General features: G+C 45.1%; 1 protein-coding gene across 10 annotated transcripts in view; it reads left to right on the top strand.

The window, feature by feature from the left end:
* Window positions 1-27,782, top strand: part of cep43 (centrosomal protein 43) — a 33,130-nt gene that overhangs the window by 2,234 nt on the left and 3,114 nt on the right. The window contains exons 4-15 of one of the 10 annotated variants that reach the window (XM_030405441.1): window positions 1,364-1,452; window positions 2,545-2,667; window positions 3,430-3,486; window positions 3,583-3,653; window positions 4,822-4,883; window positions 5,200-5,261; window positions 6,780-6,839; window positions 14,392-14,445; window positions 20,396-20,577; window positions 23,132-23,182; window positions 23,601-23,675; window positions 25,051-25,119. In XM_030405441.1, coding sequence (XP_030261301.1) covers window positions 1,364-1,452; window positions 2,545-2,667; window positions 3,430-3,486; window positions 3,583-3,653; window positions 4,822-4,883; window positions 5,200-5,261; window positions 6,780-6,839; window positions 14,392-14,445; window positions 20,396-20,577; window positions 23,132-23,182; window positions 23,601-23,675; window positions 25,051-25,119 — 955 coding nt within the window. The remainder of the gene's footprint in view (window positions 1-1,363; window positions 1,453-2,544; window positions 2,668-3,429; window positions 3,487-3,582; window positions 3,654-4,821; window positions 4,884-5,199; window positions 5,262-6,779; window positions 6,840-14,391; window positions 14,446-20,395; window positions 20,578-23,131; window positions 23,183-23,600; window positions 23,676-25,050; window positions 25,120-27,782) is intronic. The other 9 variants (XM_030405443.1, XM_030405442.1, XM_030405445.1 and 6 more) reach the window with 9 other exon arrangements.

Raw genomic sequence — 27,782 nt, 5'->3', positions numbered from 1 at the left:
CACTACTCCCTATATAGTGCACTACATAGTGACTACGCCATTTTGTAGTGCTGTCTGAATGTCTAGTGTGAAATATTATACCCTATATAGTGACTCAAAGTATCCCACAATGCACCCCGAAAAGTAGTGTACAACCAATGGTCACTAACCAAGCAATATTTACCATCATGCATTGCGCTGCGGGCGAACGCATGGAAGTTTCATTTCACGTTTCAACTGCGCGACAGTAGTGACGTCATTAACGGCGCCGGAGTGTCCAAAAGTCCGTTTATCTTTCTGCCGTTGAGCTCACTATATAGTACACTATATTGGACTCCCTATGCAGTGACTAGGGAGCAGGGAATGAGTGGGTGATTTGGGAGCCAGCCCTGGACACCACGACGGCATAAATATCCCACAATGCAATGCAGTGGTGACGACAACAACAACACTACAGACAACGGTGGACAGCGACCAATGCAGCTCTGGTGTTAACGTCTAACGTTACAATGCTTCAGTTTAAGTGTCACACACAGTATACTGTACATATTTAATAAACGTAACCATTAAATTACACATAAACTTGCTGCTAACAGTTAAGGTTAGAATCCGTTGGAGTAACGTTAACGTTAGTTGTTCACCTTTTCCAGAAATTTGATGATTATCTGGCGACAAAGATGCCTGCGATTTACAGAGCGAGTTCGCCTGCAGTTCGCATTTACTATTGTGTGGTTTCTTATTGGATGTATTAAAAGAGTATTATTGCAGATTGCCGGTAGAGGTCTTTCAGGAAGTGCGTCACTTCTGTGCTGAGCAGTGCGTCTGAAAAGATGCATACTGCTGTTATTCACTGAAAAGTATGTTGAACGATAGTACACATATTGAGTATGTAGTGTATAGAATGGAGTTTCAGACGCAACCTGTGTTTGTGTTTTCAATCTGAATTTAACTGAACATTCTATATATACTGATGTATCTGTTTCCTCACCTCCCTCTGTTATTGATCCTCTGTCATTGATCACCTATCATCAGGGATGGACTGGTAATCTGGAATTTGGGCAGAGTTTCTCTCTCACAGTCATGGTTACCCTCTACAGTCTACAGTGACAAACTTTTATATCTGCATTGTTTTGTAGCGAAATGTCTTATTAAGATGTTAAAAAACGTGCATGGTTAGAAATAAAACAAATCTACCTGCATTTGTTTTATTTGATTATTTGTTTGCAAAGTTAAAATTATTCAATTATTATTGATGGTCTGTCATTGATCATCTGTTATTGATCTTCTGTTATTGATCATCTGTCGTTGATGTTTGATGACAGGATGTTGTGTTACATGTGTTGAACACATAATGATTTTAAGTTGTGTGTTGTGTGTTCTTCAGGCCGGCTGGCTGCCAGTCTGATGGTGGACTTCCTGCAGGTGTTCAACCTGGACTTCACTCTGGCCGTGTTCCAGCCGGAGATCAACTGGGTGAGTCAGAACCGGCCTGCGGCTGTCTGTGGTTTGTGGCTGTCAGAGTGACATCACACTGTCATAATGTTCATCCTGTTTCTGCCACAAACATGTTGCCGTGTGCTCATTCAGTCACAAACGATTCTAACTGAGATAACTGATGCTGACATATCAGGGTTCTCCCCAGACGGTGGAACAGCGGCGCTGCGCCGCTCTACCGCTCGGTCAGCGCCGCTATACTCCGCGCGTGACAGTGTCGAGCGTCCGTCCGTCCGCCGTCCCCCGGTTGACGGCTAGGAGCGTCCGTCTGTCCCCCGGCTGACGGAGTTGATGACCGGCTGTCCGTACGTCCGTGTCTTCCCCCCCCCCCGGACTGACATTGACGAGCGGTCGCGCACCCCCCCCCCCGGACAGACGGTGCGCCGCTAAACTAAGAATTTCTGGGGAGAACCCTGCATATGTTTGTATTCTGTAAGTTCATAACCTTCAGCTTGTGCTCATGAAGCTCACAGAGGCTCAGATGTAAAGAACAAAGATGATTTGAACATTTCTTCTTCTTCTTCTTCATCTCTCATCTCATTATCTGCCGCTTTATCTGCGAGGATCGCGGGGATGTAACTGATATACCCCCCTTTTTCAAGGGGTCACGGGGGTTACTGGAGCCAATCCCCAGTTATCTCTCTGGGTGAAGGCAGCTCATCGCAGGGCCCTTACAGGATCGCAGAGGTGCCAACTGCACATCAGGAGCAATTTTGGGGCTCAGTATCTTGCTCAAGGATACTTTGACATGCAGCTCAGTTCCGCCCCAGGGGAGCCGGGATTCGAACCAGCGACATTCCGATCACTAGTCGACCTGCTCTACCCGCTGAGCTACAGCCGCCCCCTTCTTCTTCAACCATCTTCTTCTTCTCCATTTTATTCTTTATTTTCTGTCTGTTTTGATCCTCCACAATAATCCGTTTGAGCCACGCAGATTTCTTTGTCATGTGAAATAACGAGAAAAGCAGCAAATGGTTGAAAGCAGAAACAATTGATTGATAATCAGTTTATGGACGTGGGCAGCTCGTGGCAGTGACCTCTGACCTCTCTGTGGATGTGTCTGTGTTTCAGCTGAGCGGTCTGGACAGTCGGGATCTGGTCTGCAGAGATCTGGGGCTGTCAGAGTCGGAGCTGAACAGGAACTCTCCTCTACTGCTGGAGCTCGTCAGGAGAGGACCACACAAACCCAACCAGGTGATGCCATCGACCAATCAGCTGTTAGAGCTGCAGTTGATCTGATATCTACCACAGGCTGCTCCAGAGTCACACAGTGACGATGTAACTGAGTACATTTACTCCAGTACTTTACACTGTATACATCAACTCCACTACATCAGAACTTTGAGTTCAGTGATGTTTTCAGCGCAGGACTTCTTCCTGTGTGTGTGTGTGTGTGTGTGTGTGTGTGTGTGTGTGTGTGTGTGTGTGTGTGTGTGTGTGTGAGATCTGGGTCATCATGGAGTAGCTACAGCTTTGGTTTCCTGTTGATCTCAGTGTGTCCTCGTTTCTACTGTTGAGGCTTCAACTCACACAGTAATACTGCAGTATCAATAATAGTATAATAGTACTACTGGATTATTATTGATACTACTGCTGTAATAATAATAATAGTAATACTGTATTACACTGTTACAACAGCTCCTTCCACACGTACTTCCCTCTGCTCCACATGAAGATCAGGCAGGCAGACAGGCAGGCAGGCAGGCAGACAGGCAGGCAGACATGCAGGCAGGCAGACAGGCAGACATGCAGGCAGGCAGGCAGACAGGCAGGCAGACATGCAGGCAGGCAGACAGGCAGGCAGGCAGACAGACAGGCAGACATGCAGGCAGGCAGACATGCAGGCAGGCAGACATGCAGGCAGGCAGACATGCAGGCAGGCAGGCAGGCAGACATGCAGGCGTGTTAAGTTCTGTTTGATTGTTTTCTCTGATTAAATATCTTTGTGTCTCACAGGAGCCGTCTCGCACACAAATCACACACGTTCGCAAGAAATTTGACATCTACGACAAGGTGAGCGCCAAGAACCTGAGTGTGATGTCATCACTCAGCGGCCAATCACAGCCTGTGTTGTTGAGGCTGATTGTTGCTGTTTGTCTACTCCTGCAGGACGGCAGTGGCTCGATCCTCAGAGAAGATCTGAAGAGAGTGTTCACAGACCTATTCCCCAGTCTGAACAAGTGGGTCAGACACACACACACGCACGCACACACACACACACACACACACACACACACACGTAGGGATGTCCCGATGCGATCTGCAGGATCGGGATTGGGCCGGTATGGGCATTTTTCCACTGATCGGCAATTTTGAACTGGCAGACCCAAGGCCAATTCTTTTTTTTGTACGTGAGAGTGCAATTTGTGACAGAACTCAGAGGCGTAACGTTACCCTGGCAGACCTGTGGATCAAATGTCTGCAGAGTGGAAATAACTTCAAGTAGAAAGTGAAAGCAGTCCAGCAGCGACATGTAACATCTGCAGTACGACCGTTTCATGAGGGGAAACAAAAGAGCTGCAGTTAATACTACTCAATTGATAGAATAAAATATTACAGAGCAGGTCATTAAGTTAATCGCTCTGGATAACCAGCTCATCTCCGTGGTACAGGAACAGGGTTCTTCATCTCCTGGAGTTGTTGAATCCCTGGTGTGTCCTACCATCTCTGCATTGATGACATTGATCCACTCTGGAGTTACAGCGTGCCAGATGTGCACTAGTTTGGTGGGTCTCATACAGCAGAGCATGTAAAACAGACAGTCGAGGAGATGCTGAGCGCTGTGAAATAGACGAGCAACGTGTCCGCGTCATTTTACGTCACAACGTAAGGATTATGTAAAAGCAGTGGATGATATGGAGACACCAAGCGTGCGCTGCGTCTCACACACTTCAGCTGCTGTAACGAGGGTCTGCTGTCACAGTGCAGCGTCACACACTCACCTGCCAACACCAGGAAGGTGGAGGACAGTGTTGGAATAGCATATGCAGAATAAGAAAGAGCCGTCTGTAAGTACAGACTTTGTTTCAACAAAATAAAAAACCTATTAAGGAACAGCTTGGATGCAGCTGCTTTGTTTCTTAATGCAGCTGTATTATCCAGGACAATATGAGTTAAGGCTAAGTATTGGATCGAGGCTCGGTATCGGCACTTGACTCTGATCGGGGTCGGGGTAAAAAAAAACCTGATCGGGACATCCCTACACACATTCAGGTTGTTTCAGTTTTACTTCAGATTTCTGTTCTGACATTTTTAGTTAAAGAGTTTAATTTGAATGTTGAAACATTGAATTCTGTGGATGTGAGTGATGACGGGAAGATTTAGGTCCAGTGTGACTTTGTGTTTCAGGAACATGTTGGAGACTTTCATCAGTGACGAGCTCAGAGCTGCAGAAAAGAGCTTCTCTAAGAGTACGACTTTACCTCCTCTGTGTCACGTGCACGGACAAAAGTATGTGGACAGCCAATAGCAGATATGTGACGTCTGGTCCACAGTTGGTGTCGGACCAGGACCAGTCAAGTTCTTCTAGAGTGAACCGGAATGTTTCTTCATGTTAAAACAAAGAACAGAGAAACTGTCTGAAACCAGGAAGAACCGACAGAAACAGTACTGGAGTTTGTGCAAGAGGGTGTCCACATACTTTTGGCCATTTAACAATGAAAGAAAACAATATTGACAGTAAAATATCAGCTAACTCTATTGTTGTTTATTGTTTTGTTTCCACAGCGATAGACTTCCAGCTGTTTCTGGGATTTTACCAGCGTCTGTTCTGCGCCTGCAGGAGTGTGGTGAGCCTTTAGTCCTCCAGGTTCAACTGAACAGCAGCTCCTCTGATCACAGATCAGTCAAGTGGAGTTATTAAACACTCAACAGGACAGGAATATTTCCTCTGTGGCAGTAAACCGAACATCTTAACAACACAATCGATTCATCCAGAAAATGATCAATAATGAGATACTTGTTAGCTGCAGCTCTGAGTTCACATGCAGTCATTTGAAGCATTGGTCCCCAACTTTTTAGCACCATGGACCGGTTTCATGTACGACATTATTTCATCTTTGAGCCGTTTCCTTTTTTCTTTGCAAAGTAGCTCTCCGAAGACGTTTGTTTTCCACTAATCTCAGCTGGCTTGATTTTTAGGGTATACCGGTCCGTGACTGAAACAGGTACGTGTCAAGCGCACCGAGAGGAAGCGACGGATGTTGTTACAAGAGAATCCGTTTTTCAAAATTTTTCAAAACAACTTTCCGAATATGATCGTCAATGTAACGGAAATAAAATAACGTATTTATTCTTTCTCTGCGGCCCGGTACCAAATGACCCACGGACCGGTACCGGTACCCCGAACCCTAACCCGCATACACTAAAAGAATAAAGTGATGAATTGCAAACTATTATTTGCAAAACAGTTGTAGGTTTTAGCTGTGAATCTCCTTGATTTACAATGTATATGGATACATTTTCACTGTTTAGTGTCATCAGGTGTATCTCACATTGCATTGAACACACCACTTCAACGTGCTGCCAGCTCCACAGCAGCGTGTACATTCTGCGCTTGCGTGGGATGCAATAAGCGGCTGGCTCTAGTGTTAAAGACGCTGGACTAGAGTTTTATGCACGCAACTTTCTTTACTTTCGATCAAAACGAAACTTAACTATTTCAGACAAAAACAGCTGCATACTGAATATGCAGCGAGGCATTACCAAACGAACACAGATTAATTTGTCCTGAACGGACATAATAACAGCTAGTCTCATGCCAGTTCTCCAAAACATGAAAACAAGAAATGACAGAACGGACTGTGTAGAAAACCAATGCACACACAGTATTCCGCCCCTCCCACACACCGCGCTGATTTGCTAGCACACCGCCAATCAGAGAATCCAATGGCTCAGACGGCCGACAGCCCTCGTCCTCAGACTATGCATGTTCAGTCGGAGCCGACAACGTCCGCACGGCTCCGAAAGCTTCCGACGCAGCTGAACACACCAAACATATTTGTTCCCGACCTCGTCTGAGCCTCCCCAAACGCTTCAGACATCCAACGGTTGGGCCGGTGTGTTCCTGCCTTTAAAGGACACGTCCAACATCAGAGGAGGGCAAGGCTAACAGCTAGGCTAACCTAGCCCTCTGCTTCCAAGCCTTGTGTTAAGCTAGGCTAATCCTGTCTATCAAGACAGTTAGCATTGTAAAGATGTTAGCATTGTAAAGATGTTAGCATTCAGCTAAGTGCCACCGGTGTTGACAGTCTCAATGTTGTAATGATGAATCCATGACAGAGTTTCCTGCTGTCGTCTGTGTTCAGGTGGTTCAGGACTCTGACGTGACTCCGCCTCTGAGGATCAGCTGTCCACCTGTTAGCAAGGTACGTCTGCTCTCACCTGCTGTCTGAGTCCTCTGATGTATTCTGAACTCTTGTGATCATTTTCATGGTTAACTCAGTTTGTTTTTTTCTTCTGTTTTCTTGCCAAAAACCACAAAACAACATGTGAAGTGTTCAGTCACCTCGAATTTAATGTGTCATGTTCTCAGATACTGTAGAAGGTCTGTGACAGCACTCATCCTCTCCTCCTCCTGTTGATATAAAGTCCTCCTCTCCTCCTCCTGTTGATATAAAGTCCTCCTCTCCTCCTCCTGTTGATATAAAGTCCTCCTCTCCTCCTCCTGATGATAGTAAAGTCCTCCTCTCCTCCTCCTGATGATATAAAGTCCTCCTCTCCTCCTCCTGATGATATAAAGTCCTCCTCTCCTCCTCCTGATGATATAAAGTCCTCCTCTCCTCCTCCTGATGATATAAAGTCCTCCTCTCCTCCTCCTGATGATATAAAGTCCTCCTCTCCTCCTGATGATATAAAGTCCTCCTCTCCTCTCCTGATGATATAAAGTCCTCCTCTCCTCCTCCTGATGATATAAAGTCCTCCTCTCCTCCTCCTGATGATATAAAGTCCTCCTCTCCTCCTCCTGATGATATAAAGTCCTCCTCTCCTCCTGATGATATAAAGTCCTCCCTCTCCTCCTCCTGTTGATATAAAGTCCTCCTCTCCTCCTCCTGATGATATAAAGTCCTCCTCTCCTCCTCCTGATGATATAAAGTCCTCATCTCCTCCTCCTGATGATATAAAGTCCTCCTCTCCTCCTCCTGATGATATAAGTTCCTCCTCCTCCTCCTCCTGAGGATATAAAGTCCTCCTCTCCTCCTCCTGTTGATATAAAGTCATCCTCTCCTCCTCCTGTTGATATAAAGTCCTCCTCTCCTCCTCCTGAGGATATAAAGTCCTCCTCTCCTCCTCCTGATGATATAAAGTCCTCCTCTCCTCCTCCTGATGATATAAAGTCCTCCTCTCCTCCTCCTGATGATATAAAGTCCTCCTCTCCTCCTCCTGTTGATATAAAGTCCTCCTCTCCTCCTGATGATATAAAGTCCTCCTCTCCTCCTCCTGTTGATATAAAGTCCTCCTCTCCTCCTCCTGATGATATAAAGTCCTCCTCCTCCTCCTCCTGATGATATAAAGTCCTCCTCTCCTCCTCCTGATGATATAAAGTCCTCCTCTCCTCCTCCTGATGATATAAAGTCCTCCTCTCCTCCTCCTGAGGATATAAAGTCCTCCTCTCCTCCTCCTGTTGATATAAAGTCATCCTCTCCTCCTCCTGTTGATATAAAGTCCTCCTCTCCTCCTCCTGATGATATAAAGTCCTCCTCTCCTCCTCCTGATGATATAAAGTCCTCCTCTCCTCCTCCTGAGGATATAAAGTCCTCCTCTCCTCCTCCTGAGGATATAAAGTCCTCCTCTCCTCCTCCTGATGATATAAAGTCCTCCTCTCCTCCTCCTGATGATATAAAGTCCTCCTCGTCCTCCTCCTGTTGATATAAAGTCCTCCTCTCCTCCTCCTGATGATATAAAGTCCTCCTCTCCTCCTCCTGATGATATAAAGTCCTCCTCTCCTCCTCCTGTTGATATAAAGTCCTCCTCTCCTCCTCCTGATGATATAAAGTCCTCCTCTCCTCTCCTGTTGATATAAAGTCATCCTCTCCTCCTCCTGATGATATAAAGTCCTCCTCTCCTCCTCCTGATGATATAAAGTCCTCCTCTCCTCCTCCTGATGATATAAAGTCCTCCTCTCCTCCTCCTGATGATATAAAGTCCTCCTCTCCTCCTGATGATATAAAGTCCTCCTCTCCTCCTCCTGATGATATAAAGTCCTCCTCTCCTCCTCCTGATGATATAAAGTCCTCCTCTCCTCCTCCTGATGATATAAAGTCCTCCTCTCCTCCTCCTGATGATATAAAGTCCTCCTCTCCTCCTCCTGATGATATAAAGTCCTCCTCTCCTCCTCCTGTTGATATAAAGTCCTCCTCTCCTCCTGTTGATATAAAGTCCTCCTCTCCTCCTCCTGATGATATAAAGTCCTCCTCTCCTCCTCCTGATGATATAAAGTCCTCCTCTCCTCCTCCTGATGATATAAAGTCCTCCTCTCCTCCTCCTCCTGTGATATAAAGTCCTCCTCTCCTCCTCCTGTTGATATAAAGTCCTCCTCTCCTCCTGATGATATAAAGTCCTCCTCTCCTCCTCCTGATGATATAAAGTCCTCCTCTCCTCCCTCCTGATGATATAAGTCCTCCTCTCCTCCTCCTGATGATATAAAGTCCTCCTCTCCTCCTCCTGATGATATAAAGTCCTCCTCTCCTCCTCCTGATGATATAAAGTCCTCCTCTCCTCCTCCTGATGATATAAAGTCCTCCTCTCCTCCTCCTGATGATATAAAGTCCTCCTCTCCTCCTCCTGATGATATAAAGTCCTCTCCTCCCTCCTCCTGTTGAGATAAAGTCCTCCTCTCCTCCCTCCTGATGATATAAAGTCCTCCTCTCCTCCTGTTGATATAAAGTCCTCCTCTCCTCCTGATGATATAAAGTCCTCCTCTCCTCCTCCTGATGATATAAAGTCCTCCTCTCCTCCTGTTGATATAAAGTCCTCCTCTCCTCCTGATGATATAAAGTCCTCCTCTCCTCCTGTTGATATAAAGTCCTCCTCTCCTCCTGATGATATAAAGTCCTCCTCTCCTCCTCCTGTTGATATAAAGTCCTCCTCTCCTCCTCCTGTTGATATAAAGTCCTCCTCTCCTCCTGATGATATAAAGTCCTCCTCTCCTCCTCCTGATGATATAAAGTCCTCCTCTCCTCCTCCTGATGATATAAAGTCCTCCTCTCCTCCTCCTGATGATATAAAGTCCTCCTCTCCTCCTCCTGATGATATAAAGTCCTCCTCTCCTCCTCCTGATGATATAAAGTCCTCCTCTCCTCCTCCTGATGATATAAAGTCCTCCTCTCCTCCTGATGATATAAAGTCCTCCTCTCCTCCTCCTGATATAAAGTCCTCCTCTCCTCCTGATGATATAAAGTCCTCCTCTCCTCCTCCTGATGATATAAAGTCCTCCTCTCCTCCTGATGATATAAAGTCCTCCTCTCCTCCTGATGATATAAAGTCCTCCTCTCCTCCTCCTGATGATATAAAGTCCTCTTCCTCCTCCTGATGATTAAAGTCCTCCTCTCCTCCTGATGATATAAAGTCCTCCTCTCCTCCTGATGATATAAAGTCCTCCTCCCTCCTCCTCCTGATATAAAGTCCTCCTCTCCTCCTCCTGATATAAAGTCCTCCTCTCCTCCTGATGATAAAGTCCTCCTCTCCTCCTCCTGATGATATAAAGTCCTCCTCTCCTCCTCCTGATGATATAAGTCCTCCTCTCCTCCTGTTGATATAAAGTCCTCCTCTCCTCCTGATGATATAAAGTCCTCCTCTCCTCCTGATGATATAAAGTCCTCCTCTCCTCCTGATGATATAAAGTCCTCCTCTCCTCCTCCTGATGATATAAAGTCCTCCTCTCCTCCTCCTGATGATATAAAGTCCTCCTCTCCTCCTCCTGATGATATAAAGTCCTCCTCTCCTCCTCCTGAGGATATAAAGTCCTCCTCTCCTCCTCCTGATGATATAAGTCCTCCTCTCCTCCTCCTGATGATATAAAGTCCTCCTCTCCTCCTCCTGTTGATATAAAGTCCTCCTCTCCTCCTCCTGATGATATAAAGTCCTCCTCTCCTCCTCCTGATGATATAAAGTCCTCCTCTCCTCCTCCCTGATGATATAAAGTCCTCCTCTCCTCCTCCTGATGATATAAAGTCCTCCTCTCCTCCTCTGATGATATAAAGTCCTCCTCTCCTCCTCCTGATTGATATAAAGTCCTCCTTCTCCTCCTCCTGATGATATAAAGTCCCTCCTCTCCTCCTGATGATATAAAGTCCTCCTCTCCTCCTGATGAATATAAAGTCCTCCTCTCCTCCTCCTGATGATATAAAGTCCTCCTCTCCTCCTCCTGATGATATAAAGTCCTCCTCTCCTCCTCCTGATGATATAAAGTCCTCCTCTCCTCCTCCTGTTGATATAAAGTCCTCCTCTCCTCCTCCTGAGGATATAAAGTCCTCCTCTCCTCCTCCTGATGATATAAAGTCCTCCTCTCCTCCTCCTGATGATATAAAGTCATTTATATCATCAGGAGGAACACTTTATATCATCAGGAGGAGGAGTGTACTTTGAGGTGAACTGTTGGTTTAAGATGTTATGATCAGAGTTTGATATAGTGTTGTGGTCGTGTCAGTCAGTTTTGTTGGTTTAAGTCAGTGGTTCTCAAATGGTGGGTGAGGTGTCAGTGGGGGCGTGAGAGGCAGGGCAGGACCCGAAGGTCTATTTCCACTGGATAGTGTCCGCTGCACTACGTCTCCGTCACGCCAGCGGAGCTGATGGTTTCACTTTAGTCTATGTGTTGACTTCCAGCAGGTCCGCTGCGCTGCGTGTCTGCTCTTAAAAGGTTCTAAGTAGAGTTTCAAAATGCAAAAAGAAGAAATGGGAGTGACACAAAAAATAATTGGAGAAAGCAATTTATTGAAAACAACAATTAAACTGATATAGGCCTTTCATCAGCTGATCAAAAGTTTAAGACCATAGCTCAAAAAAACCCGAAACCCCCCTAAAATAGAAACAAAAGTTTCAAAAAAGGACTCAGTAATGAGGAGCTCCACTGTTCTTGTTGATCACTTCAAAAATTCGTATTGGCATGCTTGATGCGAGTGTTTCCAGGGGGCTAGTGGGAACGTTGCTCCAAGTGATGAGGATGGCTTCACGGAGGGCATCCACTGTCTGGAACTGATGTCCATTTTTGTAAACTTCCCTTGCCATCCATCCCCAAATGTTCTCAATTGGATTTAGATCAGGGGAACACGCAGGATGGTCCAAAAGAGTGACGTTATTCCTCTGGAAGAAGTCCTTTGTCAGGTGGGCTTTGTGAACTGCAGCGTTGTCCTGTTGACAAACCCAGTCATTACCACACAGACGAGGGCCCTCAGCCATGAGGGATGCCCTCCGCAACATCTCCACATAGCCAGCCGCCGTTTGACGCCCCTGCACAACCTGAAGCTCCATTGTTCCATTGAAAGAAAAAGCACCCCAGATCATGATGGCGCCCCCTCCACTGTGCCGCATAGAAAACATCTCAAGTGGGATCTCCTTGTCATGCCAGTAACGTTGGAAGCCATCAGGACCATCAAGGTTTAATTATTCTCATCAGAGAATAAAACTTTCTTCCACCTTTCAATGTCCCATGTTTGGTGCTCTCTTGCAAAGTCCAAACGGGCAATTTTGTGGTGTTGAAGGAGACGAGGCCTTTGAAGACGTTTTTTGTTTTTAAAGCCCTTCTCTCGCAGATGCCGTCTGATAGTTATTGGGCTGCAGTCGGCACCAGTAACGGTCCCGTGTCTTGAAGGACAGCCAATTGGATCCTCCTGCTCAGCGCTGGGGCAATTTTTTGGGTCTACCACTTGACTTTTTTGTTCCATAACCCTCAGGATCTTTTAAGAAATTCAAAATGACTGTCTTACAGCGTCCAACCTTCGCAGCGATGGCGCGTTGCGAGAGGCCTTGCTTTTATGCAGCTCAACAATCTGACCACGTTCAACGAGAGAAAGCTTTTTGGCTTTTGCCATCAGGAGGTCATGGCTTTTAAAGGCTGTGGTCTTAAACTTTTGATCAGCTGATGAACAGCCTATTTCAGTTTAATTGTTGTTTTCAATAAATTGCTTTCTCCAATTTTTTTTTGTGTCACTCCCATTTCTTCTTTTTGCATTTTGAAACTCTACTTAGAACCTTTTTAAGATCAAACACTGCAAAATGTAAATTCTTGCAATTTTTCAACTGGTCTTAGAATTTTGATCAGGAGTAGGGCTGCACAAAAAATCGTTAAAAAATCGCGATCTCGATTCACACATACACGTGATCTCATTTCTACACACAGCGATTCTGAAGCATTTTATATCTCGAGCCGAATCACAAACAAATGCTCCTATTTTCCTCCCGGATTTTTTGAAGCGCCCCCAAACGCAGCACGGCCGCTGCCTCCTCCCTCAACCTGTGGTAAAGCGTCTTTACAACACGTGATTCAGTGGAGGAAGCCCGCCTGCAGTTGAGTGTTTGGAAGGAGTGTGAGAAGCCGTTTTTAGAGACGGGGCAGCAAGCCGCCAATCTGCCCGTCGTGTTGACGGCTAGGTCCGCGGTTTTAGACAGAGGGCGGCAAATTGGGGGTCTGTTTTGGTCCGCTGATTTGCTGCCTCGGACGGTACACTTATTTCCGCCTCGACTGTTAGCTTGTTGTTGTAGCGACAAGCTAGGAACGGTCGCTACTTTCAAATTAAAAGCCCCCCGCTAAGAACCCAGTTCTAAACTCCATTGGGGTGCAATGTAAAGCTCTTATTTTGAAGACAAATTCGTTGTCAACTGTTTGCAGCCCAACTTCGGGCTTCACGTCACGTCACATGTTTACGCCTACCTCTGAGGCGGCTTTTGGAAAAGGAGGAATATTACGCCTCCGTTTTAGAAAGCCGATCACAGCAGCTATCACATATCACCTAGCCAAAGCTACGGCCCCAATAAACACTGTACAACATGAGGTATTAGAGGATGCCCTCTCATCTTGGAGACTAATTTTTTTTTTACTTTTGTAAAAATCATTTATCATCCAATGATAGAACTAACAAAACAAAAAAAAACATTGCTTTTTCATTCTACAATGTTTTTTTTTGTTTTGTTCAAGTTCATCAGTGCAATAAACATTTTGTGAAAAAAATCGTGCCAGAGAATCGTGATCTCAATTCTAAGCAAAAAAATCGTGATTCACATTTTTTCCAGAATCGTGCAGCCCTAATCAGGAGTGTATCTGGCAGATGTCGAAGCACGACGCAGCAATTCAGCTGAATTTTGCACCGAGCAGACAGGAAGTCAAGCGCCAAAATAACAATATAACATCCTGTTACTTTTCAAAATAAAACACTCCGTGTTGACACCTCTAAAAAGAGACAAGCACAAGCTCTTCTGCTGATCCTTCGGTCGGGAACTATGCAGCAGGAAACATGACGATGCCTGCATAGCTCCTGGGTTTACCGTGAACACGGTCGGAAATGAGGAAAGACCTGTTTGTGTTTTATCCCTAAAAACTCTGGCAGGACAGCATTGAACCATTTTGATAATCAGATGATTGTATGCAGAATGCTGCAACTCATACAGTGATTTATACAGATCAATAAATAAATATTATCAGGTTCTTAATAGTATTTCAATTCGGGGGGCGTGAAAACATTTCTGTCCTTTAGGGGGGCATGACAAAAAATAATTGAGAACCACTGAGTTAAGTAATAACTCCACTCTAATGTTCAGTCACAGAGTTGAACAGAGGGCAGATGGTCTCAGGTGTGTGGAAGTGTGTGAGGTGTGTGTTCAGATGTGTTCAGGTGTGTTGAGGTGTGTTGAGGTGTGAGGTGTGCTCAGGTGTGTGTGGCCTCAGCTCCTGCAGCGGGCTGACATGTGGTGTCCTGTCGTGCACAGATCCCCAGGTATAAAGGGCAGAGTGACAGAGGAAAGAGTCAGACAGCAGCACAGGTAACGACATGCAGAGCAGAAACACAGACTTCATGCTAACACTCATCAGCTCTCTGCTAACTAACCTGATGTCAGCCTGCCGCTTCACCTGTCGTCTACCTGTCCTGAGCTGCTGCCTCTTATTTATTCCCAGGTGTGACCTTTGACCCCATGACGTCAGAAGGTTCTCTCACATGTTGTATTATTGACGAGTTCAGAGTCAGTTTCAGGATAAAGATGGCTTTCTGTGCTGAGATCAGACCCACTGAATCCGACACCGAGAGCTGGTCCATGTTCACGTAACCAGAACCTGAATTCAGATACTAAAAAAAGAGACAGAATAAAGACGATAGAACACAAGTTTAACCCTCCTGTTGTCTTCACAGTCTGTATTCACTCCTCACTGAAGTTCTACAATGATTTTAAAGCCTATTTAGCATGAAGAACCAACCTGTCAATCATCAGAGGCTTTTATGTCAACACAGCTGTCAGATATGTTTTCTTTACTAACGCAGATTTTTATTATTATTAAGTTACTGCAGAGGTGGTAAACAATATTTTTATTTTTTCTCTCAAGAGATGGTTCTTACAGCCCAAGAACGTAAACACACGTGCAGAGAGTAGTTTATAATCAGGGGTGCAGATAACTGGTACGCAGGTACGCGTGCGCAACAAAAATCAGGAATGCGTAATGCCACTTGAGTTACTACCCGCCTTTGCCTACTTGACCGATCTCATCTAACCTTACACATGTTGCTCATCTACTACTGTCATGTTGAAAAAGAAACAGACATAAAGCAGCTTCTTTGGCGTATCGCCACCTACAACTGGAGCCAGAGCCGAAGAAAATACTTTTTCCGGAAAAGTGGATCCAAGATGTGCAGTGGCTTGAAGCTAACGATGAGCGCACTGAAATGTGGTGCAAGATTTGCAGCTCACATCCACATCTAGCAGACAAAACAGGTGCGTTTTATAAAGGTTCAAAGAATTTCAACCATCCTTTATTTGACAAACATGAAAAGAGCAAGGAGCACACGAATGTGGCGCAAGCCATTGCTAATAAACAAGCTAGCGGAGAAGAAATGTCCAGTCGCCCACTTACAAGATGGCGAGACAAGCTGAATGAAGAACAGCGGCAAGCTCTTTAATATTTTTCTCCTCGCCTTCCATAAAGCTAAACAGGCACGTCCCAAGTCTTCCTATTCTGAGGATGATCCTTCACTGAAGCGGGTAGGAGTAAATGTCGGAGGTGCATATCATTCACGTGAAGGGGGCACACGGATCATACAGAGCATCGCTCACACATCAGTAGGGACTTACGAGCAAAGTTGCTGTCTGCTGAATTTTTGGGGCTGCTTTTTGATTGATCTGAGGACATCACATTGTGTCTGTGTCCAGCAACGGAGAGTTTACCTCGGACTTTCTTGGACTGATTGAACTGGGTGCTGACTGAACTGCGCAGGCCATAACAAACGGACTTGTGAGAATTTTCCAGGACACAGGCTTGCATGGCTAGACAAGAAAGTTTGTCACTGTGTACACAAAGCTGTCAACTTTGGTGTGTACAACGGCGTTCTGCCAAAACTCCGGTAACTTGCTGCGGTTGGAGACTCCCTTGTGCACATTCTGTGCACCGCACACGCACTGGAGAATTGTGTAAAATCAGCTGATCGCAACATTCCTTACTATGAGACATTTAATCGCTCTGTGATCAAGCTGCTGCAGTTTTATTTACAAAAAGGTGGAGCAAAAAAAACTGCTGCACTGAAGAAGCTGTGTGAAGAAAATGGGATCTCCTTTGTGAAATTGGGTAAGTTTCATAATATCAGATGGTATGCATGGAGGCATGAAACACTGTTAAAAATATCAAGACCATTGCCAGACATTAAAATGCAACTGGCTACGAGTGATAACAGTGACTTGCAGCAAATCTGCACAGAGCGTTTTCAGTGCTTTCTGTCACACATGCTTGACATTGGCAACATTTTGAAGACCACATCCATCAGGTTTCAGAAGGAAAAGCTGACCATTGGAGAATGTAAGGATGAACTCATGGTGGCCATTGGACAGTTCACACTTCTGCTTGATGGTGAAGGCCACAGGGCACACACTGTTTCTAATGCTGATGCTGACAGACGAGACAAACTTCAAACTCGGGGTTAATTGAAGAGTTTGAAATCAGATATGACTCCCTCAAGTCATGTGATCATTTCTTAGTATTTGATCCTTCTACGTGGCCTCAGGAAATGCAAGACCTCTACAGTTTTGGAAACACAACAGTTTGCAGCATTCTCAAGAAATATGAGGGCACCTTGCAACTTGACAAAGACACCACTGTGTCAGAATGGATGCGCTTAAAGCAGGCAGGAAAACGCCTGAGAGCCTCTTCTGTGTATGACTTGGTCCAAATAGTAAATACAAGTAACCCAGATGCTTACTCCAACATTAACAAGGTGGTTAAGCTGTCTCTTACACTGCCTTTAAGCATTGCAGCTTGTGAGAGGGGATTCTCACATCTCAACATAATAAAAACCAAGTACAGATCTCGTCTGTCACATGCTCGTCTCAGCCCTGATGCACACTCACCTGTCAAAGGAGACCACAGAGACATTTGAGCCAAAGCAAGCTGTCGACCTGTGGATGGAGACAGCTAATCGGAGGCTCAACCAAGGACAGGGAGGTGCATCTGCAGCATCTTCATCATCTACCATGCAGGAAGCTGAAGCAGAGGACAGTGGGGCGACACTGAGGAGGACAGTGAGGAAGACTGCACTTTTTAAGACCATGCTACATATGGAGTGAGTACCAAACACCATCTCCTGGTACTCACCTGAGTCACTCACTGAAAAAGTTATGTGCACTCCTGTTTATAATGCAATTTACTGCATGTGTGTGTGTGTGTGGACCCAAAGACGATGTTGGTACCAGTAATATCAGGTGGTGAACAGCTTGAATGAATAAAGGCATATTTCCTGTTTTCTAATGTTGGTCACTTTAAACCCTTTAAGGTACTACTCAACCATTTGTTAGACCACACTTTAAGTCACTATATTTCATTGATAAATGCATCAGGCTTAACTCAACCTGAATGAGCCATCTCTACCATTTGGTGTAGTTGTGCAATGCTAAAAAAATCCACTAGATGGCACTGTGTCTGTGAGCAGTATGCCTTTTCAGCATTCCTTCAAACAGAAAGTGACACAGCGAAAATTCACTCGTCCTTTGATGACGCATATCGGCGGACTTTTAAATGTAAGACTATTTTGTTGACAAATTATCATTTCGGATGAGCTGTTAAACAGAATTTTGTAACTTAATTCAACAAAAATAAGTCCCATAAGGGTCAAATAATTTTTTCAAGACGTGCTCTACCAAACGGTTGAGTTGTCATTTTGTGGTAAAGGTAGAGAAGCTAGCTAATTAGCTAGCTAGCTATAATAAATTAGCTATTTACAATGAACAAAAGGGTTTGTGTTGTTGAAATTAAAAAGTTAATTTAATGTTATTCAATTACATATTTGATGAAAAATATTTTATCAATATCATTTTTCACAATTTCTGTACTGTATATGGTAAATATCAAGAATAAATCTGAGGTTGAAGTTATATGTAACTATTTACATTTAAATGCAGGTAACGCTCAGGTCTGCCTGAACTCCTCCAGCTCAATGAAGAGCTGCACTGCCTGCTCCACATTCAGCTTCTCCTCATTGTTCTGACTCATTAAACAAAAAAAACGACTCCACTACACACCAAACACTACATAACACACTAACCATACACTCCAAACACGCTAAATGTCACAAATCCCTCAACTCTCGCAGGTCAAAACCTTGCATGACCACCAAAACCAATTTGTGCTGTTGCATGACCACCAAAAATATTTGTTGTATTTGTTTTATATCATCTTTAAAACTCTACAAAGAAGACCTTATTGCACAGTGGTTTAAAGTAGTCTGACCATATTCATAACAGTGTCTGTAGAGCTTAGTGGAGAGTGCAGACTCCCACTGACATTAAAATGAAAAAAAAGAAAAAGAAAAAATTCTAATCAAATCTTGTGTGAAGTTTTACACCAGCGCGCGCGCACACACACATGCACACACACACATGCACACACACACGCACACACACACATGCGCACACACACACACACACACACACACACACACACACTTGATGTGTTTGGAGCCATCAATAGCAGAGAGAGAGAGCAGATTTTTTATTGGTCAAGAAATTGCACTTAATATGACTTGTTCTGAATGTCGTTCTTTTATCATGAACAGACGTCTCAACCGTTTGGTAGAGGACTGTATCTGAAATACTGTAGGGTCTAATTAAAAAAAAAACTATTGATTGTTGTTATTGTTATCATGATTGAATAAAAAATGCAAAGAAATAATTTTTCCTTTGCTTTTTTCTTGGTGCGTACCTTAAAGTTTTAAGAAAAGTCAGAACGTTTCAAGTTGAAACAACATTTAAGTTTTTTTCTCTGCTGTTAAACAGTTTGGGGTTATGTTCGACCCGAAGACAACAGGAGGGTTAATAACAGAGGAAGTTAGTGAGAGACGTTCAGACGCTGTTGTCACCTCAATGAGGCGGATGTGGTGAATGTTGTGCAGTGACACACACACACACACACACACACACACACACACACATACTGCTGTAGTTTAATTGATCCTTATTGATGAAGATTGGCTGTAGACTCACTGACAGACTGTATGGAAGCAGCTGGGACTGAGCGCAGACAGGAAGTGATGTCATGATTCTCGGTGCCCTCTCTGCCAGTTAAAGTGGGAGTGAGACCGATATCCAGGTCACTCAGGTTGACTGTGTGAAACTGAAACGTTCTGATCCGACGAACATGAACTGAGCCTCAGCATGAATCCTTCATCAGCTCTCAGTACTGATAACTGCTGCTGCTAGTAAATCAGTTCGACCCACAAGAACTAAACTAACATCTCGGCTCGTTCAGACTTTAATGTGTAAATCTGTTGCTGGGAAACATCTGCAGCTCCGTCCAATCAGCAGACAGGAAGTCAGTGTGGCATCATGAGCTGCTGTCACTTCCAGTATTTACAGCTTTAAAGGCTTAAAGACGATTTCTTTCTTCACACATGAAGAATTGTATGTCAGCAGTATTGATCCAGTTTATAATGAGAGGGAAGTATCTGCTAATGCTAAGCTAACGGATGTCATTAACTTGTTCAGTCAGACATTTATTGTGAAATGTTATTTAAAATCTTGCAGATTGAATCGTTATTAAATATCATTCATCAAGTTTCAGGTCAGATCCAGGTCAGAACCTACAAGGGTCAGCTTGTAGCATGCTAACGTTAGCCTTGTCAGTTAGCTACAGAACAGTTACAGCTGCAGTTAGTGGCTGTAAATGAACTGATCACTGTGTGAAAACTAGTTCTTGAGCTGCTGCCTGCTTTTGATTAAATGATGATAAAAAGCTAACATTAGCATGAGGCTAAGTTACCTGGAGGTTAATTTATTATTAAGCACAGCTGACTTCAGATCAGCTTCACAGTTTGATGTTGAACCAGCTCAGGATGAAGAGGATGATGACGCAGAGAGTCTGTTCTGATCAGTTCTGATGAAATGAAGCAGGTTACAAAGAAATTAATTCAGATGAACTCATGCTGTTCATTCCTGCTCACATCAGTTCATCATGAAACAGCTGACTGTAACCAGAACCAGCATGTCCACATGTTGTGTGAACATGAAGACACACAACAAGTCAGCGGCTGTTCAGAGATCAGCTGCAGTCGTGCAGATCTGTGTTGACTCGTCTGAACGTCGTGCAGCTGAAGGCAGCGACGCATCAACAGCTGACTCCATGTTTTCCTCTGTAATCTGTATTCCTCACAATCTTAACAACAGTCTGGACGAGACCTTCTTTTCATCCCGGCACTGGTCCGGTGTCTGAGCTGAAGCTGAAGCTGCTGTCTGTCATGTTCAGGACTCGGAGGGCGTGGCGTCTCTGGGTCCAGGAGACCTCCAGCAGCAGGTCTCTAGACACAGCGAGGTGTCCAACAACCGGAGGGCGCATCTGGACCTGGATCTGGACCTGGAGGACGACCCTGATGAAGGAGACTCATTCTTCGACGACCCGCTGCCCAAACCTCAGAAAACCTACGGCTGGTAAGATCACCTGCCCTTTGACCTCTGACACACCACACCTGAGGAAACACTGCTTAATGAACGAATGCTTAACGAGCTGACAAACAAACATTAGTGTTTATATTCACAAGCAGTTATGTTTAATATCTGACATCATCTCACACCTGTTTCCACTCTTCATGCTAAGCTAAGCTAACTTCATGAGAAGTTTCAACCTGAACAAATATTAAGCTTCATCTTCCCGGGTGTTAAAGTATAAATGTGACATCACTGAGTGAAGGCGGAGTCAGACGATCACCGCCAGCACCACGACAGCTGACACGTGACGATATCAACATATATGTAAACATATATCATTATATCTTTATCTCAAGATGAAAATATACCACAAGTCAAACAGAACGTAACTAATATGACACATTGAAACGTCTCTGCCTCAATAAAGAAGATGACAACATGAGAAGAGACAGGGTTCGTACGGGTGCTTGAAATCCTTGAAAGTACTTGAATTTCAATGTTGTGTTTTCAAGGTCTGAAAAGTGATTTTAGTTTAAGTGCTTGAAAGTGCTTGACATTATAACTGTCTTTCACAAAATTGGGATCAGACTGGATAATTAATTTCTGAAGTTTTTGCTATTATGAAACATAATTTTAGGTGTTTACAGCATAATACAATGTACATAATTGTGAGAAAAAGTGAAGAAAAAAGAATGAGTTTATATATTCCTGTAGATACGTATTTTACCCCAGCAATAAGGTGCTGGAAAATCTTAAAAATGACCCTTAAAAGTGCTTGAATTTGACCTTGAAAAATGTGTGCGAACCCTGAAGAGAGCAGCAGACGGGTCAGCACCAGGACGCCTGATGTTTATACAGTTGCAAAATTATTCAGCCTGCACTGCAAATTAGGTTTATTGGCAAAATGTAGAAACTAGCAGCTCAGATCACACAAGAGCAATTTAACAATATTATTCAAACAATATTACAAGTGGTTTCTCCAAATTCAACACAAATGTCACTTTCAATGAATACTGCATTCTCAAGATTATTCAACCCCTTCATGAGATGACCAGCATCTTTAGTACTAGTGGATGCACAGCCAGATACCAGCTTCTGTCAGTGTTCCTGAGGAATCTTGACCCATTCCTCATGTGCAAAAGTCTTCAGTTCAATAATATTCTTGGGTTTGCGTGCTGCAACCGCCTTTTTCAAATCCCACCAGAGATTTTCGATAAGGTTCAAGTCAGGCGACTGTGATGACACTCTAGTATCTTCCAGGACTTCTTCTGAAACCAAGCCTTGGTGGACTTTGAGGTATGTTTGGGATCATGGTCCTGTTGGAAGGTCCAATGACGCTGAAGATTCAGCTTCCTCACAGAGGGCATGACATTTTCTCCCAGGATTTCCTGATACTTGAATCCATCCTGCCCTCCACACGCAGACCCCAGAGCATCACTGAGCCTCCGCCATGCTTCACTGCAGGCCGGTCGCTCTTTTCAGTGTATGCTTCATCCTCTTCCTCTGGACATACCACTGATCCATCGGTCCAAAAAGGTCCAGTTTTGTTTCATCGCTACACAGAACAGAATCCCAAAACCTCTTTGGTGTATTTATATAGTTTATAGCAAATCTGAGCCGACTTTTCTCATGCTGTTGGGTCAGGTAGTGGTGTACGTCTTGGAGTCCAGTCAGGGGCCCTGCAGTGTTCAGTGCAGGGCCCCTGACTCAAACTGAAAGTCTTGGCAGCAATAGCTCAGTCCATAGGGACTTGGCTTTGGGACTTAAAGGTCGTCGGTTCAAGTCCCACCTGGACCAAAAAAAAAAGAACGATGTGCGCCAACAGTTGGAGAATGCTGTTTCACATCCTGGGCATTGCCGAGGTGCCCTTGAGCAAGGCAGCAACAGTCAGCGGAGGGTTTTTGACCACCTGCCTCCTCTGGACTCTGGTGACAGCCGATGATCGCTTCCTCTTCCTGCCACGTCCAGGTAGTGTAGCTGTTCCTTTAACTGTAGACGTGTGAACTGTGCTTCCAGCTGTATCTCTGTGAACATTCAGTGCCTCTGCTATCTTTTTGTATCCTTTTCCTTGTTTGTGAATGTTTTTGACAATTCTCTTGACTTGGCCGTATTTCTAACATGCAATGAAACATCATGTCAACAGTTCAGGTGTTTGAGATGTTCCATCTCAACCACACCTGATGCAACTAATGAAGCCCTTGAGTGGTTACATCATGTGTGCTCTTAAGAAGAATTCTGTTCAGAGGGTTCAATATTTTTGAGACTGCAGAAATCCTGGAAAGTAGGATTTAGTGTTGAATTTGGATAAAATCCTTGTAATATTAGTTTAATTTTCACTATTTAAACTGTTCTTGTGTGATTTGTTTATTGCGAACGTGAAAATGTTACATTTTGCTAGTAAACCTAAAATACAATCAGGGTTGAATAATTTTGACTGCAACTGTATCAACCAGCACCAGCGTCATGAATACAGAACTTTACTGGTCAGGTGACTTGTGTTTGGTGTCATTGAGTCTAGATGTTCTGTCTGTTCTCCGTCTCTCTGCTGCCTCTGAAGTTCTGTGTTTGGAGAAAAGGACCCATCAGACAGAACCAGCAGTGAGAAACAGTGAGTATCATTAAAGAGTCAGTACAACAGGTGTGACTCTCAAACCAACACCAGCACAGTCGGGTCGTCACATCCACGTCCTTCAGCTCAGCCCAGAGCTTCTGACCACATCTCCCAGCCCTCCTCAGGTGTAGACACCATATTCTGATGTTCTGATGGACCCGTCTGAACAACCATTAATGCAGATCAATCATTCCACACCTGTCGTCATATGAAGCAGCATTTTCTTTATTGGTTGAATATTTTTAATCTTTCACAAAAGTTTGAGGCAAATTATGACTGGAGACGAAACCAGTCGAGTTTGTCCCTTTCAGCTTGTCTTACCTGTGCAGGTGTCTCACACTGTCCTGTAACGCTCTTGTGTCTCTGTTGTACTTCCTGCCTGTGTCTCTACCTGTCCTCCCTCCTCACCCTGCAGTGCTGTCTCTCACGGGGAGGAGCGTCTCTCCGGCCCGGTCTCGTCCCCCATGAGACGAGGCAAAAGCCTCAACGAGTGAGTGCGCCGCTCGCCGCTCGCCGCTCGCCGCTCCGTTCACCGCCTGTTTGACTTCAGCATCCGAGTCGAAGCTGGAACACTGAGACGTGATTGGTCGGTTCCGGTCGGAGGCCTCGTTCACACAGAGACACATAAAGACGTAGCGCCGCTGACGGCTGCAGTCGGGTTCTTTCCCTCTTGTGACGACATCGTGTTTCTCTGTGAACGAGTCCTGAGGCGGCGTTCACGTGACTGACGGACCCGTGAACTCCAGAATCTCTCAAACTGGGTCGTTAACAATCTCACCTCACAGACACACTTCGTTACAAATCCTTCAGCTGTGCTCCAAATACTTTTTAGTTGTGAATTTTTGGAGCGGGCCTGCAGAACTGAATGACACCTGAACATCCGTTCAGAACCAACATGCTGAGCTCTTGTTCTCCGGCCGGCTGCATGCCGACACCTTCAGCCGCTCCTAGTGGGAACAATCGACAAAAGAAAGAAGCGTGTACGTTAATTCATGAATCTGCTCTGAATGACTACAAGTTGTTAAAAAAGCTCCTTTAAAGCAGCTGATGATCGAGTCCGTTCACGTGACATCCACTGTTCTGTATATTAGAACTGTGGAGGCTGAAACACTGAAAACTCTTCACCAAGAGGAAAAGTCCTCACTGACAAATGATCATGACGTCAAAGTATTTGAGGATAATCAGGAAGATGAACTGAAAACAGAAGAAAGTAGAAGTTCGACATTTTCCTCTGAAATTGAACCTCCGTCAGTTTGTTGCAGATCAATGAAGTGACTCAGTGAACGATAACTGATCATACGTCGTTCAGCTGAACAAACATTTAGAGATGTATTCAACAGACCAGAAGAAGTCTGAAGGCAGAACCGGGTCACACCGCTCTCACAGCACTCTTCTGTTTTTAACCGTCCACTCTTTGCTCATGTGAGCGCCGCCTGACGACCACAGAGAAGCATGTGGGAGTGTTTGTGTTGACTTCCCAGCATGCATCAGTGAGGCGGAGTCACAGTCATAATCCACTGTTTCATTCTTTGTTGATCTGCTGTGACACTGTCATGTGTGATGTCATCAGCTCACGTGTGATGTCATCAGCTCTACTAACATCTTGAGTTTAGTTTTAACTCCATCAGACATTTTCTGCATGAGAGTGAAAGTGAGGACGGACTCTCATCGTCTCTCCTTTGTTTCCTCTCCTCTTTCCTCCTCCCTCCTCCTCTCTCTCCCCTCCTCTCCTCATTCCTCTCCTCTCTCTCCTCCTCTCCTCTCCTCTCTCTCCCCTCCTCTCCTCATTCCTCTCCTCTCTCCTTCCTCCTCCTCCTCTCCTCTCTCCCCTCCTCTCCTCATTCCTCTCCTCTCTCTGGTCTCAGCTTGTCTGTCCTGGCTGCTGACTCAGAGGATGATCGTCTCTCTGAACACAGTCAGACCTCTGAGCTCAGGTGAGCTACAGGTGTTCCTCTCTCTTCCTCTTCCTCTCTGTGAGCTACAGGTGTTCCTCTCTCTTCCTCTTCCTCTCTGTGAGCTACAGGTGTTCCTCTCTCTTCCTCTTCCTCTCTGTGAGCTACAGGTGTTCCTCTCTCTTCCTCTTCCTCTCTCTTCCTCTTCCTCTCTGTGAGCTACAGGTGTTCCTCTCTCTTCCTCTTCCTCTCTGTGAGCTACAGGTGTTCCTCTCTCTTCCTCTTCCTCTCTGTGAGCTACAGGTGTTCCTCTCTCTTCCTCTCTGTGAGCTACAGGTGTTCCTCCCTCTTCCTCTCTGTGAGCTACAGGTGTTCCTCCCTCTTCCTCTCTGTGAGCTACAGGTGTTCCTCTCTCTTCCTCTCTGTGAGCTACAGGTGTTCCTCCCTCTTCCTCTCTGTGAGCTACAGGTGTTCCTCTCTCTTCCTCTTCCTCTCTGTGAGCTACAGGTGTTCCTCTTCCTCTCTCTTCCTCTCTGTGAGCTACAGGTGTTCCTCTCTCTTCCTCTTCCTCTCTGTGAGCTACAGGTGTTCCTCTTCCTCTCTCTTCCTCTCTGTGAGCTACAGGTGTTCCTCTCTCTTCCTCTTCCTCTCTGTGAGCTACAGGTGTTCCTCCCTCTTCCTCTCTGTGAGCTACAGGTGTTCCTCTCTCTTCCTCTTCCTCTCTGTGAGCTACAGGTGTTCCTCTCTCTTCCTCTTCCTCTCTGTGAGCTACAGGTGTTCCTCTCTCTTCCTCTTCCTCTCTGTGAGCTACAGGTGTTCCTCTCTCTTCCTCTTCCTCTCTGTGAGCTACAGGTGTTCCTCTTCCTCCCTCTTCCTCTCTGTGAGCTACAGGTGTTCCTCTCTCTTCCTCTCTGTGAGCTACAGGTGTTCCTCTCTCTTCCTCTTCCTCTCTGTGAGCTACAGGTGTTCCTCTTCCTCTCTCTTCCTCTCTGTGAGCTACAGGTGTTCCTCTCTCTTCCTCTTCCTCTCTGTGAGCTACAGGTGTTCCTCTTCCTCTCTCTTCCTCTCTGTGAGCTACAGGTGTTCCTCTCTCTTCCTCTTCCTCTCTGTGAGCTACAGGTGTTCCTCTCTCTTCCTCTTCCTCTCTGTGAGCTACAGGTGTTCCTCTCTCTTCCTCTTCCTCTCTGTGAGCTACAGGTGTTCCTCTTCCTCCCTCTTCCTCTCTGTGAGCTACAGGTGTTCCTCTCTCTTCCTCTCTGTGAGCTACAGGTGTTCCTCTCTCTTCCTCTTCCTCTCTGTGAGCTACAGGTGTTCCTCTCTCTTCCTCTTCCTCTCTGTGAGCTACAGGTGTTCCTCTTCCTCTCTCTTCCTCTCTGTGAGCTACAGGTGTTCCTCTCTCTTCCTCTTCCTCTCTGTGAGCTACAGGTGTTCCTCTTCCTCTCTCTTCCTCTCTGTGAGCTACAGGTGTTCCTCTCTCTTCCTCTTCCTCTCTGTGAGCTACAGGTGTTCCTCCCTCTTCCTCTCTGTGAGCTACAGGTGTTCCTCTCTCTTCCTCTTCCTCTCTGTGAGCTACAGGTGTTCCTCTCTCTTCCTCTTCCTCTCTGTGAGCTACAGGTGTTCCTCTTCCTCCCTCTTCCTCTCTGTGAGCTACAGGTGTTCCTCTTCCTCTCTCTTCCTCTATCTTCCTCTCTTTCATCCAGTGGAAACACTCTAATTGCTATTTGAGATAATTAAGATTCTGATTCTAAACTGAATATCCATTAATGGAAGTCAGCCGATGTTTCTCAGTATTTATTTCCCTCCACTCTGTCGACTGTACATATCTAAAGAGCAGAACATAACAATCACTACAAGAGGACTGGTTAGCTTAGCCTTAGCCTGCAGCTAGCTTAGCGTTAGCCTCCAGACTCTTCTCCTGTTGCTGTCACACACACAGACGGAACACAGTGAACTGTTGTTGTTTTTTGGGTTCTGAATACGTAAACTTTTGAAACCAGGTTCAGAGTGTAATCTTATGAAAACGCCACCTTACTGTTGCCGTGGGAACAGGTAATACAGGTGTGTGTGTTAGAGTTAGACAAAGCTTCTACTTTCTGCCATATCGCCAACTACTGGCCCAACGGCGTACTGCAGCGCTGTCTGCTGTTTGTGGATCCAAACTGATCTGAACACAGAACTTTTTTAAAACATAAACAATGTCGGACATGCTGGTTTACTTTCTTTGTCAGAGATCCTTAATTGGTGTGTTTGTGAAGAGGGTTCTGTCTGCACAGATCAGAGAAACTGAACTTTGTAACTTTTGTCGTAGTTTGAATTGTTGGGTCACTGATGGCTGCTTCTTTATTTGTGGCGAATATTATTTGAACTGGTCAGAAAGAAAAGCAGCAGAAAGCCGAGCTGTGGTCATAAAATATCTCGTTTGTTAGGTAATCAAACATCTGTCGATCTTTACTGATCCAAGTCCAATAGTCTAACGATGGCAGAGCCTTAAGTGCTGGAAATGTTTAAATCAGTTCAGAAGTCAAAATAAGTTATTGCCCAAATTAAGCAGTCTTATCTGTGGAGGGCAAAGATCATGTGTTTTTCCAGTCTGAGGTGTCTCCTCAGGTGAAGGAGGAGAAAGGAGCAGGTGTATGAACAACAGGAGGTCAGTTAATGTGGTGTGTCAGCAGGTGGAGCTGCAGCAGAGACACACAGTTCATGGA

Source organism: Sparus aurata, chromosome 22 (genome assembly GCF_900880675.1).
Source record: "Sparus aurata chromosome 22, fSpaAur1.1, whole genome shotgun sequence".
Lineage (NCBI taxonomy): Eukaryota > Metazoa > Chordata > Actinopteri > Spariformes > Sparidae > Sparus > Sparus aurata.
The sequence above is the reverse complement of the archived record's forward strand: the minus strand, read 5'-3'. Positions and strand labels throughout refer to the sequence as shown.